Consider the following 15,172-nt stretch of genomic DNA (forward strand, 5'->3'; position numbering starts at 1 on the left):
AGGAGTTATTGACCAGACTAATGAGGTGAAATGGTAGATGAGGATGTTTCACAATCTGCACCTCATGAACGCAAAGGAATGACTTCACAGTCAGACCAGAGTGATAGTGAGGAGTATGCGTCAGATTGTAGTGACATGTCTGAGATAAAGAAGTCACAAAACAGAAAATCACTGTCAGTCAAAACCATCAAAACTTTGCTACAGGAAAACAAGAATGTTCGGGGCTTCAAAATAGAGGAACATATTACTGATACAGAGGCTTTCTATACGTCTGTCAGGTTTCACATGGGAAATAACAGCTTTACTAAGCAGGAAGTGTATAGACTAAGGAAATTACTGCCAAAGGTCAGAAAACAAATTTATGAAAGGAAAACAAGGGGCAACTTTTAATTTATTGTTATTGTGCGTTTTAGTCACTCCTCTTCTCTCCATGGAACATTTTAAGGTTGGAACTTTGAACTTGAATGGGGCAAGAGATGTGAGAAAACGTGCAACGCTGTTTGAACTGGTCAAGTTAAAACACATTGATGTTCTTTTTATGCAGGAGACGCACAGTGATAAAGTAAATGAGGTAGAGTGGAGGAAAGAATGGGAAGGTGATTTAGTGTTGAGTCATAATACTACAATTAGTAGTGGAGTTGGTTTTTTATTCTCAAAACGTTTTATTCCTGCTTCCTATACTGTAGAACATGTTGTAGAGGGTAGGTTCATTGTAGTGAAAGCACATTTTGAAACATTTAATGTGGTTTTATTGAATATTTATGCTCCTTCTAAAGGGCCTGAAAGAAAGGCTTTTTTAGATATAGTGTGTACTAAATTGTCCGATTTTAGTCCGGATGATTTCTTATTTTTTTCTGGAGATTTCAATTGCACAGAGAATAACAGTTTAGACAGGAATCATAATGAACCCCATCCAGCTTCTCAAAGTGCATTAAGAAAGCTTGTACACACACACGGCTTGGTTGATGTGTGGAGGAGGTTTCATGGGAATGAGCGCCAGTATACATGGTCTCATTGTAGGGATAATGTTGTCTCCTTAGCTAGACTTGACCGTTTTTATTGTTTTAAACATCATTTTAATGTTTTTAAAATGTGTAAAATATTGCCTGTTGGTTTTACAGACCATTCATTGGTAATGTGCAATGTCTTTATTAAGAATCTGGTGCCTAGAAGTGCGTATTGGCATTTTAATTCAGCTTTGCTCCATGAAAAGGATTTTAGGGATGTTTTTAGTTTTTTTTGGGTCCTGTTTAGGAGTAGGAAGAATGAGTTCTCTTCTCTTAGGCAGTGGTGGGACTGTGGCAAAGTAGAAATTAAAATGCTTTGTCAACAACACACTCTCAATGTGACTAGAGACATCACTACCTCCATGAGAGATTTGGAGACTGAGATAGTGGACCTTGAGAAAATGTTTGGGTCCACAGGAAATCAAGGACAGTTTGAAGTCCTTAATAAAAAAAAAATGGCTTTAGCTGACCTGCTAGGTGTGAAGGCTCAAGGAGCTTTGTTAAGGTCTAGATTTATGAATGTCAATGCTATGGATGTGCCTTCCAGTTACTTCTTCGGTCTGGAAAAGAAGAATGGACAGAATAAATTCATTCACTCTCTTCTGTCAGAGACAGGGCAGGACATCACTGATGCCAGTCAGATCCGGAGACGGGCCGTCGAGTTTTATTCTGCTTTGTATAGCAGTGAGTACACTGACAATGATGTCCTTCTACAGTCTTTTTGTGAAGGATTGCCCACAGTATCACGGGAGTCGAATGTGCTGCTGGAAAGACCTTTGGACTCGTCGGAGCTCTATTCTGCCTTACAGAGCATGGGTGGCGGGAAAGCCCCTGGTATTGACGGTTTGACGGTGGAGTTTTACAAAGCCTTTTGGGACATTGTGAAAGACGACCTTCTCGAGGTATTCTGCGTTGCCACTTTCGTGTCGCAGGGCAGTGATAACCTTACTGCCAAAAAAGGGGTCTTTGCAGGACATAAGGAATTGGAGGCCTGTGTCAATATTATGCAGTGAATATAAGATTTTGTCAAAGACCTTAGCAAACCGTCTGAGAGAAGTGATGGATCAGATCATACATCGTGATCAGACGTATTGTGTACCTGGCAGGTCAATTTTAGATAATGTATATTTAATTCGTGATGTTTTGGGTGTCTCTGATTCATTGGGATTGAATACTGCTCTTATTTCAATAGATCAGGAGAAAGCATTTGACCGCGTTGAGCACAATTATCTCTGGAGTGTTATGAAGAGTTTTGGGTTCAGCGATGGTCTCATTGCTATGGTGAAAGTTTTGTATCAGAACATTGAGAGTGTGTTAAAATTCAATGGTTCTCTATGTGCTCCTTTTGAGGTACAAAGGGGTATTAGGCAAGGCTGCGCTCTTTCTGGCATGTTATATGCAATTTCATTGGAACCCATGTTACAATCATTGAGAAATGAGATGAGGGGGTTAGCTATACCTGGGTTCCAGGATAACATTGTTTTGTCAGCTTATGCTGATGATGTAGTTGTTTTTGTAAAAAATCAAAACGATGTAAATATATTGGAAAGAATTGCTGACAGTTTTAGGGCTGTGTCTTCTGCCAAAATAAATTGGAGGAAGAGTGAGGCGTTAGCTGTGGGAAACTGGCATAGTAGATTACCTGTGTTACCTCAAAACATGATCTGGAAAAGGGATGGTTTTAAATATTTGGGGCTATACCTTGGGAATGACACGATTGTACAGAAAAATTGGGAGAATGTGGTGGAGAAAGTAGAAGGAAGGCTGTTTAAGTGGAGATGGCTGTTGCCTCAGATTTCCTATAGAGGCAGAGTCCTGATAATAAATAACCTTGTGGCTTCTACCTTGTGGCATAAGCTGGCATGTGTGGAGCCTCCTTCAGGCATGTTGGTGCGGTTGCAGGCAAAGATGGTTGATTTCTTTTGGGATCGCCTGCACTGGGTTCCTCAGAGTGTTTTGTTTTTGCCCAGAGAAGAGGGAGGGCAAGGCCTGGTTCATTTAGCGAGTAGGACAGCGACTTTGAGGCTACAGTTCATACAGCGATATCTGTTAGGACCAAGAGATTTAGTTTGGAGAGAAGTTGCCTCTTTTATTCTTCGACAAGTAAATAGTCTTGGACTTGATGTATCTTTGTTTTTAACAGACCCGACGACTTTAAGGTTAAATGCACTTCCTCCTTTTTATCAGGGGGTTTTTAAATGTTGGACACTTTTCAAGTGCACAAGGAATACTTCTATTAAATCGTTGCACTGGTTACTTGAGGAGCCTCTTGTTCACGGTGCAAGGATGGATATAGGCGACTGTGCAAATCCTGGGCTGACTGGACTGCTGTGTGCTGCCGAAGTGGTACGCCTGAGACGGCTGGCAGACACAGCAGGACCAGAGTTAAAGGATGCTCAGGCTGTGTGTTCGTTATTGGGCCTGAGGTCACAGCGCTACGCAACCAGGGTGCTGGATCTCTGGAGACAGAGGTTGACTGTTGAGGAGTTGGGAATGCTTAGATTATACAGCAGTGGAGCTTTAAAACCGGATAAACAGGATGAGTTTCCAAATATCTACCTGAGCCCTGTACTGGGAGAAATGTCTGGTCCTCTACTTTTTGTAAAGGGTTCAGCTTTTTACAAAATGGATAGGAAATTGTGGTACAGAAACTGTGTCAAAGTAATTAATAAGAAATGGCTAAACAATAGAGTGGACACTGTATGGAGGAGTAGGCTGTGTGCAAGTAATGACACTCAACCTGTGTGGAGAGTTTTATATAAACCTCCTTTAAAAAAACAAACGGCTGACCTTCAGTGGAGGATTCTGCATGGTGCTGTGGCAGTGAACGCTTTTGTTTCCATCATCAACCCAGAGGTGGATAATAAATGTCCTTTCTGTGGGTTGACTGAGACTGTTTTTCATGCGTTTTTAGAGTGTAACAGGCTTTTAGGGCTGTTTGAGCTGCTCACCGACGTTTTTAGGCTTTTTGGTGAAACCTTTTCTGTTATTGGTTATATTTTTGGAGCAGGATATAAAAAAGACAATAGGAAAAAATGGCAACTGCTTAATTTTCTGGTGGGGGAAGCTAAGCTTGCAGTCTATGTAAACAGGAGAAACAGAGTGGAAGATAAACCGGGGACCAGGATGCAGTGTTAGTGTGGTGCTGTAATGTGAAGGCTAGAGTCTGGCTGGAGTTCAGGTTTTATAAAGCTATGGGAAATTTGGAGGTTTTTGCTCAGGAATGGTGTTATGGAAATGTGATTTGTGATGTCTTTGATGATGAATTGGTTTTTAACAACATTATGAATATGTGAAGCTCTATTTATTTATTTGTTTGTATTGTTTTTTTAATCTTGAAGATGAAAAGTCTTTTTTAAAGGCTTGATGTAAAGTAGTTTTTGTTTCATACAGTCAAAATAAAGTACTTTAAAAAAAAAAATCTCTCTCTCTCTCTCTCTCTCTCTCTCTCTCTCTCTCTCTCTCTCTCTCTCTCTCTCTCTCTCTCTCTCTCTCTCTCTCTCTCTCTCTCTCTCTCCTCTCTCTCTCTCTCTCTCTCTCTCTCTCTCTCTTCTCTCTCTCTCTCTCTCTCTCTCTCTCCTCTCTCTCTCTCTCCTCATCTCTCTCTCTCTCACTCACTCACTCACTCACTCACTCACTCACTCACTCACTCACTCACTCACTCACTCATCTCACTCACTCACTCACTCACTCACTCACTCACTCACTCACTCACTCACTCACTCACTCACCACTCACTCACTCACTCACTCACTCACTCACTCACTCACTCACTCACTCCCCTCACTCACACACTCACTCACTCACTCAACTCACTCACTCACTCACTCACTCACTCACTCACTCACTCACTCACTCACTCACTCACTCACACACACACAGGAAGAGTTAATTTAAATGAGCCAGGCTCTCTCACTGGCGCCTGGCAACAAGGCAGATTAATCAACCCTGTATGCTAATGAGCTGTTCTGCGGTTGCCTGGAAACAGATGGTGGAGAATATGCAAATCTATGCAGAATTTACATGCACTGCATAACAGTTATTTTAATTAGCATCTCTGCCCCCCCCCCACCCACTTTCTCACTGGCTTTTAAATTCAAACGCTCTCCGTGCCTCCAAGCCTCATACTGACGAGCCTGTTCATGTGTCGTAGAGACTCTTCTTGTGTTTCTCTTGTTGTGTTGACTGGTGTCTGGGTTCACTAATCCCACTTGTTTTTTCTTGAAACATAATTTTTGGGGTTACAGTACACATCCTCGTCTTTTTTCCAACGGGTCATCCAAATTTAGCCACCTTTTTTATTTATGTTTATCTTGATTATCCGTCCCGGCCTCTGTTGTGGAAGCGTCTCTCTCTCTGAGCTGTCCTCTGCTTTACCTCCACTAGTCTCAGTCGGAAGACTCAGGTGCTCTTCCCACCTCCGTCCTGCAGGGTGCGCTGCCTCAAACCCAGTTAATGTTGACCGGGGCACAGATAGCAGGAGTAAGTGGCATGAAGCCTCCGTGGCTCCAGGTAGAACTCGAGCTCATAGATATATATATCACTAGATGACTCACCCGCGCTGCTGGCCAACGGAGACCGACGTTGCCACATGGCGGCCATCTTGCGTGGGTGGAGCACGGCCACTCATAACATGCATGTCTGGTGCATCATGTACTATTGAAATAACCATAACCGTTTGGTTTGTTAAAAACGTCAGCGATGTAGTTATCATACTGCATACTTATAATGGTCTTTCATATATATATAAAAAAAGATATATATTATAATTCTTCCAAGCAAGAATCATAAAAAATAATAATTTAAAGATTTATTTTTAGTACTTTTACAGTTTTTTCCCCTGGTCAGACAGAGAGCAGGGAGAGGAATATCGGGAGAAGATATGGGGGAAGGACATGCAGCAAATGTACGTCCGGGCGCGGGTCGACCGCGTAGGTGCGCCACTCGGGCGCCCCATGATAACACATTTTGCTGGGCAATTAATTGTCCCAGAAATGTTTGCGATAAGCGATATTATTGCCGTTTTGAGAATTTTTCACTAATATGATAATAGCATAATAATGCAAGGAAACCGTTTCAAAGTGCAATAAAAAAAAAATCTATGCCCCCGATACTTCCTGTTTCTGCTGTGCAGGCGTCACCCAACCGACCTGTAGGAGTCGCTGTCCACAACGTCCAATCCCCACCCACCGACTTCCACCCTCTAGCCGGCCAAGCCGGTAGCAACGCAGAGAGCTGGGCTCGATGAGTTGGTCTTAGGTAGGTGATGAGTTAGTCTTAGGTAGGTGATGAGTTAGTCTTAGGTAGGTGATGAGTTGGTCTTAGGTAGGTGATGAGTTGGTCTTAGGTAGGTGATGAGTTGGTCTTAGGTAGGTGATGAGTTGGTCTTAGGTAGGTGATGAGTTAGTCTTAGGTAGGTGATGAGTTAGTCTTAGGTAGGTGATGAGTTAGTCTTAGGTAGGTGATGAGTTGGTCTTAGGTAGGTGATGAGTTAGTCTTAGGTAGGTGATGAGTTAGGTGATGAGTTAGTCTTAGGTAGGTGATGAGTTGGTCTTAGGTAGGTGATGAGTTGGTCTTAGGTAGGTGATGAGTTAGTCTTAGGTAGGTGATGAGTTGGTCTTAGGTAGGTGATGAGTTGGTCTTAGGTAGGTGATGAGTTAGTCTTAGGTAGGTGATGAGTTAGTCTTAGGTAGGTGATGAGTTAGTCGTGATGAGTTAGTCTTAGGTAGGTGATGAGTTGGTCTTAGGTAGGTGATGAGTTAGTCTTAGGTAGGTGATGAGTTAGTCTTAGGTAGGTGATGAGTTGGTCTTAGGTAGGTGATGAGTTGGTCTTAGGTAGGTGATGAGTTAGTCTTAGGTAGGTGATGAGTTAGTCTTAGGTAGGTGATGAGTTGGTCTTAGGTAGGTGATGAGTTAGTAGGTGATGAGTTAGTCTTAGGTAGGTGATGAGTTAGTAGGTGATGAGTTGGTCTTTGGTAGGTGATGAGTTGGTCTTTGGTAGGTGATGAGTTGGTCTTAGGTAGGTGATGAGTTGGTCTTAGGTAGGTGATGAGTTAGTCTTAGGTAGGTGATGAGTTAGTCTTAGGTAGGTGATGAGTTGGTCTTAGGTAGGTGATGAGTTAGTCTTAGGTAGGTGTTGAGTTAGTCTTAGGTAGGTGCTGAGTTGGTCTTAGGTAGGTGATGAGTTAGTCTTAGGTAGGTGATGAGTTGGTCTTAGGTAGGTGATGAGTTGGTTGGTGATGAGTTGGTCTTAGGTAGGTGATGAGTTGGTCTTAGGTAGGTGGGTGATGAGTTAGTCTTAGGTAGGTGATGAGTTGGTCTTAGGTAGGTGATGAGTTGGTCTTAGGTAGGTGATGAGTTAGTCTTAGGTAGGTGATGAGTTAGTAGGTGATGAGTTAGTCTTAGGTAGGTGATGAGTTGGTCTTTGGTAGGTGATGAGTTGGTCTTAGGTAGGTGATGAGTTGGTCTTAGGTAGGTGATGAGTTGGTCTTAGGTAGGTGATGAGTTAGTCTTAGGTAGGTGATGAGTTGGTCTTAGGTAGGTGATTAGTTAGTCTTATGTATGTGATGAGTTAGTCTTAGGTAGGTGATGAGTTGGTAGGTGATGAGTTGGTCTTATGTAGGTGATGAGTTAGTCTTAGGTAGGTGATGAGTTGGTCTTAGGTAGGTGATGAGTTAGTCTTAGGTAGCTTAGGTAGGTGATGAGTTAGTCTTAGGTAGGTGATGAGTTGGTAGGTGATGAGTTAGTCTTAGGTAGGTGATGAGTTAGTCTTAGGTAGGTGATGAGTTAGTCTTAGGTAGGTGATGAGTTGGTCTTAGGTAGGTGATGAGTTGGTCTTAGGTAGGTGATGAGTTGGTCTTAGGTAGGTGATGAGTTGGTTTTAGGTAGGTGATGAGTTAGTCTTAGGTAGGTGATGAGTTGGTCTTAGGTAGGTGATGAGTTAGTCTTAGGTAGGTGATGAGTTGGTCTTAGGTAGGTGATGAGTTAGTCTTAGGTAGGTGATGAGTTAGTCTTAGGTAGGTGATGAGTTGGTCTTAGGTAGGTGATGAGTTGGTCTTAGGTAGGTGATGAGTTGGTCTTAGGTAGGTGATGAGTTAGTCTTAGGTAGGTGATGAGTTGGTCTTAGGTAGGTGATGAGTTAGTCTTAGGTAGGTGATGAGTTGGTCTTAGGTAGGTGATGAGTTGGTCTTAGGTAGGTGATGAGTTGGTCTTAGGTAGGTGATGAGTTAGTCTTAGGTAGGTGATGAGTTGGTCTTAGGTAGGTGATGAGTTGGTCTTAGATAGGTGGGTGATGAGTTAGTCTTAGGTAGGTGATGAGTTGGTCTTAGGTAGGTGATGAGTTGGTCTTAGGTAGGTGATGAGTTGGTCTTAGGTAGGTGGGCGATGAGTTAGTCTTAGGTAGGTGATGAGTTGGTCTTAGGTAGGGGATGAGTTGGTCTTAGGTAGGTGATGAGTTAGTCTTAGGTAGGTGATGAGTTAGTAGGTGATGAGTTAGTCTTAGGTAGGTGATGAGTTAGTAGGTGATGAGTTGGTCTTTGGTAGGTGATGAGTTGGTCTTAGGTAGGTGATGAGTTGGTCTTAGGTAGGTGATGAGTTAGTCTTAGGTAGGTGATGAGTTGGTCTTAGGTAGGTGATGAGTTAGTCTTAGGTAGGTTATGAGTTAGTCTTAGGTAGGTGATGAGTTGGTCTTAGGTAGGCGATGAGTTAGTCTTAGGTAGGTGATGAGTTAGTCTTAGGTAGGTGATGAGTTAGTCTTAGGTAGGTGATGAGTTAGTCTTAGGTAGGTGATTAGTTAGTCTTATGTATGTGATGAGTTAGTCTTAGGTAGGTGATGAGTTGGTAGGTGATGAGTTGGTCTTATGTAGGTGATGAGTTGGTCTTAGGTAGGTGATGAGTTAGTCTTAGGTAGCTTAGGTAGGTGATGAGTTAGTCTTAGGTAGGTGATGAGTTGGTAGGTGATGAGTTAGTCTTAGGTAGGTGATGAGTTAGTCTTAGGTAGGTGATGAGTTAGTCTTATGTAGGTGATGAGTTAGTCTTAGGTAGGTGATGAGTTAGTCTTAGGTAGGTGATGAGTTGGTCTTAGGTAGGTGATGAGTTAGTCTTAGGTAGGTGATGAGTTAGTCTTAGGTAGGTGATGAGTTGGTAGGTGATGAGTTAGTCTTAGGTAGGTGATGAGTTGGTCTTATGTAGGTGATGAGTATGTAGGTGATGAGTTGGTCTTATGTAGGTGATGAGTTGGTAGGTGATGAGTTAGTCTTAGGTAGGTGATGAGTTGGTCTTAGGTAGGTGATGAGTTAACATGAAGTAGGGCTGGGCAATTAATCGGAAAAAATCGCGATCTCGATTCATAGACCTATGCAATCTCATTTATAAGTTATGATGATTTTTTTTATAACATATCTATATATTTTTTTTTGTGATTCACATTTTAGCAAGAATCTCCCAGCCCTAACATGAAGTCTGCTATACGTTCACATCAAAAATGTATAGAAGAATCATAATGTAGCAAGAGCCCACCATCCATCCACCGTGAGTGAGTGAGTGAGTGAGTGAGTGAGTGAGTGAGTGAGTGAGTGAGTGAGTGAGTGCTAGCCTATGGTTGAAAAAAACAAAACATGGAACAGGATGGAAACCAGACTATCTGTTATTAAACTTTCTGTCAAACATATCGACCAGTGCAGTTTTATTTAGGATGGCATTCGCAAGATGACAACTAATTTTTTTTAATATCTTTTATTTTATTTAAAATTATAGTTAAATGTACAAATCAACATTTCCCTCCTCTTTTTCACTGTCAAACTACGAGGGCTCTCGCACTCAGCAGGATGGATCATTGTGTTGGAAGAGCCCTCATGGTTTCATAATGATATTTCTTGCAGTGTGCACCTAATAACCCCCCCTCTCCCCCCCCCCCCCCCCCCCCCCCCCCCCGTGCAGTTGACCCTGACCCCAGCTCAGCAGCAGATGTTGCTTCAACAAGCCCAGGCTCAGCTCCTGGCTGCAGCCGTGCAACATTCAGCCAACCAGGGGGCCAACATCTCCGCCTCCGCAGCCACGCCCATCACCCAGCTGCCCCTGTCGCAGCCCATCCAGATCCCTGTAAGACACACACACACCCCCATCACCCAGCTGCCCCTGTCGCAGCCCATCCAGATCCCTGTAAGACACACACACACACCCCCATCACCCAGCTGCCCCTGTCGCAGCCCATCCAGATCCCTGTAAGACACACACACACCCCCATCACCCAGCTGCCCCTGTCGCAGCCCATCCAGATCCCTGTAAGACACACACACACCCCCATCACCCAGCTGCCCCTGTCGCAGCCCATCCAGATCCCTGTAAGACACACACACACCCCCATTACCCAGCTGCCCCTGTCGCAGCCCATCCAGATCCCTGTAAGACACACACACACGCCCATCACCCAGCTGCCCCTGTCGCAGCCCATCCAGATCCCTGTAAGACACACACACACCCCCATCACCCAGCTGCCCCTGTCGCAGCCCATCCAGATCCCTGTAAGACACACACACACGCCCATCACCCAGCTGCCCCTGTCGCAGCCCATCCAGATCCCTGTAAGACACACACACACCCCCATCACCCAGCTGCCCCTATCACCCAGCCACTCCTATCACCCAGCTGCCCCTATCACCCAGCTGCCCCTATCACCCAGCTCCCCCTATCACCCAGCCACTCCTATCACCCAGCTGCCCCTATCACCCAGCTGCCCCTATCACCCAGCTGCCCCTATCACCCAGCTGCCCCTATCACCCAGCTGCCCCTATCACCCAGCTGCCCCTATCACCCAGCTGCCCCTATCACCCAGCTGCCCCTATCACCCAGCTCCCCCTATCACCCAGCCGCTCCTATCACCCAGCTGCACCTATCACCCAGCTGCCCATATCACCTAGCCGCTCCTATCACCCAGCTGCCCCTATCACCCAGCTGCCCCTATCACCCAGCCGCTCCTATCACCCAGCTGCCCCTATCACCCAGCAGCTCCTATCACCCAGCTGCCCCTATCACCCAGCCACTCCTATCACCCAGCTGCACCTATCACCCAGCCGCACCTATCACCCAGCTGCCCCTATCACCCAGCTGCCCCTATCACCCAGCCGCTCCTATCACCCAGCTGCCCCTATCACCCAGCTGCCCCTATCACCCAGCCGCACCTATCGCAGGCCATCCAGATCCCTGTAATACCAACACACACATTCATACAAGCTCAATCTATGGAATGCCATAGTCATAGGAAATTGTGAGTTTGATAAAACAATGCATCTTTAACCTCTTAAGCCCTAGCTAAACGTACATACCCAAGTAAATGGAAGATTGCTCCACTTCTACAAGGTCTCTAGGGACATCTATGGACCTCAGGGAATGTTTTCCCAGTGTCAGAAATATTGTCTGTTACTAGGCTTGAGTCAATTGTAATGAACCAAATGAGAATATCAATTATCTTAAAAAAATATATATATATTTTTTTTACTGTGAATAACACCATGCCAAAACTGACCAGACATGAAAAACTGCAACTGAGCTCATTCAGCACCTTCTTGAGATCAAAGGGAAGATGATTAAACAGAAGGTTTTGTAGATACAGTACTGAATTCTGCCATCCGGTCACATGCTATTTTAAATATTATTATAGAATATAGAATATCATAGCCAAGTTGCACATCTATGGATCCGGCCAAATCTCCCCTTTCCAATGGCAGAGTTCAATCTGGATTTAATATCACCAGGCGTGCAGCAAAAAGCTGAATGAAATCTACTCTAAGTACAGTTACTTTTTTATTATGTAAATTGCTCCGCCATTTTTCATCAGATTGCAACGCCGTTTTTTGCTAGACGTTCACAGAAAGGTAGAGAAACTAACTGCTTTCTAATTTATAGGGCTGACCTTTGAATATTTTTAATTTTTTAAAATATTGTAAGCAGTCATTTGAGGCTTTATAAAAGCAGCACAATGAACACAAATCTGTCAGTGCCGAGTCCGACCTCATCTTAAATAACAAACAGCATTGCTTGTTGTAATTAACAAAGAGAGGCAGTTGATTTTGCACACAAAATTAAAAAATAATAATAATACTTAATTATTTTATATTTTTTATATATATTCAAATTTTATTTTCATATTCGAATCCCATGCCCATCGAACAAAGCTTCGAAGTATTTAAGACAGCCCTACTAATTTATGCCAATAACGTTCAGGTTTGAGGTAGATAATCCCGAAAAATAAGATAATTAAAAAAGTTAATCCACAAGTCTTATGATTGACAGGAGCTGGCTTGAGCTGGGTAGTGTCGTTTTTCGAAATTCCAAAGCCCATCGAAAGCCCTGGGTCTCTCCTCATATGACTACAAACAAAATGGCGGCACAGATTTCTTAGCGCCGATATTAGCTTGTTTCCGACTAGATTTCCAAAACTCGTATTTCACTAAACACTTTAACCTATTGGTAAACAAACGTTTTGCTGAAAATATACACTTTGACTGCTGTTTTGACAGGGTTAGGGTCTTTACTCTTGGCTAAAAAAAAAAAAGGAAAACGCAACATTAAGTCTGTAGAGATGGATTTATGGCGTGATGTCATTTTGGGTCCGGTACCGGACCCATCGGGCTCAAGAGGTTAAATTCGACACAAATGTGTTTTAAAGGTCCCCTATCTTATAAATGGCCTTTTCCAGTGGTTTGCATTGTTTTCTAGCAATGTGGAGTTGTACCAACACTGACTAGATGTGAAATTCTCATTCAGTCCCATTCCTCCAGTTCAGATGAGACAAGAACCTCCCCCACTGAACCAAGCCATTCAGAACCTCCCCCACTGAACCAAGCCATTCTGAACCTCCCCCACTGAACCAAGCCATTCAGAACCTCCCCCACTGAACCAAGCCATTCTGAACCTCCCCCACTGAACCAAGCCATTCAGAACCTCCCCCACTGAACCAAGCCATTCTGAACCTCCCCCACTGAACCAAGCCATTCAGAACCTCCCCCACTGAACCAAGCCATTCTGAACCTCCCCCACTGAACCAAGCCATTCAGAACCTCCCCCACTGAACCAAGCCATTCAGAACCTCCCCCACTGAACCAAGCCATTCTGAACCTCCCCCACTGAACCAAGCCATTCAGAACCTCCCCCACTGAACCAAGCCATTCTGAACCTCCCCCACTGAACCAAGCCATTCAGAACCTCCCCCACTGAACCAAGCCATTCTGAACCTCCCCCACTGAACCAAGCCATTCAGAACCTCCCCCACTGAACCAAGCCATTCTGAACCTCCCCCACTGAACCAAGCCATTCAGAACCTCCCCCACTGAACCAAGCCATTCAGAACCTCCCCCACTGAACCAAGCCATTCTGAATTAACTCGCTCTCTGACATGTTATGGCGCTGATCTGCCACCGCCCGCCCACAATCAACTGATACGTTTATATGAGCAGCGAGTGCAAATAATGCGGAAGCGGTTATTTAGCAGAGACCTTCAGCTGTTCACACACACACACACACACACACACCCCGTGAATCACACACATAGAACTAGATAAAACGGGTGGGAGGTAATGGGACTGGGGGGGAGCTCTCTCGCTCTCTCTCGTATCGGCACTCGCTGTATCAACGTCAACCTGTTGCAAAATATCATAGCGCACGCTCCCACGTGCGCACCCGTATTCCGATCCGTGCAATAATATTCACGGGGGTATATATTGTCATTTGAAACAAGTTACCAATGCATTGTCCCGTGGGATTATGCCCCCCCCCCCCCCCCCCCGCAGCGAAATTAATTAGTCCCTCTCTATCTCTCTCCCCCAAAGGTATCTGCCAGTGCAGGTGGGTGACTGTCACTCAAAGCGCATTGCGAGTATGGGCGGAGCCCAGCCAAAAACAGCTTGGATTCTGTAAGGGGAGAAAGTGGTCCACCAAAGTACTTGATTAGAAATACAAAACAAGGAATTCTATTGAAAAATACCTTACAGATGTGTTCCAGAGACTCACAGGAATAGTGTCAAATTGCCCAAATAGTGAAAGAAATAGCAAAATAGTTCCCCTTTAATATGTCTAGGCCTCTACATTTCTATGTTTCATATGCCATGCAATGTTGCGAGAATGCAATATGTCGCTGCTGTGGAAATAAACCTTTTGATTGAGGAAACAAATACATTTGTTATTGTTTGGTAAATTGGGTATTTTTACTTACAATTAATCGATTGATTGATCGTTAATGTTATCAATGATCGAGTAAGGAACATGCTTACAATTTGCAACCCTAATATATATAGGGTTAGAGCTACCATTAGGGCTAATATATATATTAGTGCTGTCAATCGATAAAAATATTTTATCTGATTAATCGCATGATTGTCCATAGTTAACTTGCGATTAATCGCAAATTAATCGCATTTTTATTTTATTATAATTATTTTATCTACCTTAAACTGATCTTTTTCAAGTTCCAAGTTTTAATACTCTTATCAACATGAGTCAACAAATGCTTGCTTTATGCAGCCATTTAACACAAAAGGATGACCCTCATGCATTGCAAATTTGCATCAAATTCAAAACAGAGTGATGCACAAAATAACTTAAAAGAAAATAATAATTTAAAACAATGAATAAAGTGTGCATGAAATAATAGGGGAAAGAAAACGTTAGGAACTTGTTACATTCACCCACACAAGGGCTGAGTAATCACCCCCCCGCCCCCCCCCCTCTCTCTCACACACACACACACACACACACACACACACACACACACACACACACACACACACACACACACACACTCCCAGCTCTCTTTCTCTCTTGTCCCTTCCTCATCTCTCTCACCCCCCCCCCCTCTCTCTCACACACACACACACACACACACACACACACACACACACACACACACACACACACACACACACACACACACACACACACACACACACACAGTGAGTGAGTTAAAAAAAATAGTAGCGTCAATAGAATTGTGCGTTAAGGGCCTGTGTCCACCAGGGACGTTTTATGAGTTGTCAGCTCCTTTCTGTCATTCATTTCTATGCTGGAGACGCGACGGGCGCGCTCCTGTTCCCAGCGACGCGCCTCGCGTTTATGAGCTCTCGGCGGCAGCGTTTTTGGTCGGAGCGCTCCCAGCTCATAAAGTTGAAACTAGT

At 44.0% G+C, this 15,172-nt stretch overlaps 1 protein-coding gene across 1 annotated transcript in view; it reads left to right on the top strand.

Moving 5' to 3' along the window:
• The window catches only part of LOC311228222 (POU domain, class 2, transcription factor 1-like), a gene marked incomplete at both ends in the record, with an annotated part of 67,508 nt that overhangs the window by 18,219 nt on the left and 34,117 nt on the right, over positions 1 to 15,172 (top strand). Inside the window, 2 exons of the mRNA XM_084314133.1 lie at positions 5,394 to 5,489; positions 9,945 to 10,166. Of these exons, the coding sequence (XP_084170259.1) occupies positions 5,394 to 5,489; positions 9,945 to 10,166 (318 nt within the window). The remainder of the gene's footprint in view (positions 1 to 5,393; positions 5,490 to 9,944; positions 10,167 to 15,172) is intronic.

Source organism: Notolepis coatsorum (assembly GCF_963971535.1).
Source record: "Notolepis coatsorum genome assembly, chromosome: 5".
Taxonomy (NCBI): Eukaryota; Metazoa; Chordata; class Actinopteri; order Aulopiformes; family Paralepididae; genus Notolepis; species Notolepis coatsorum.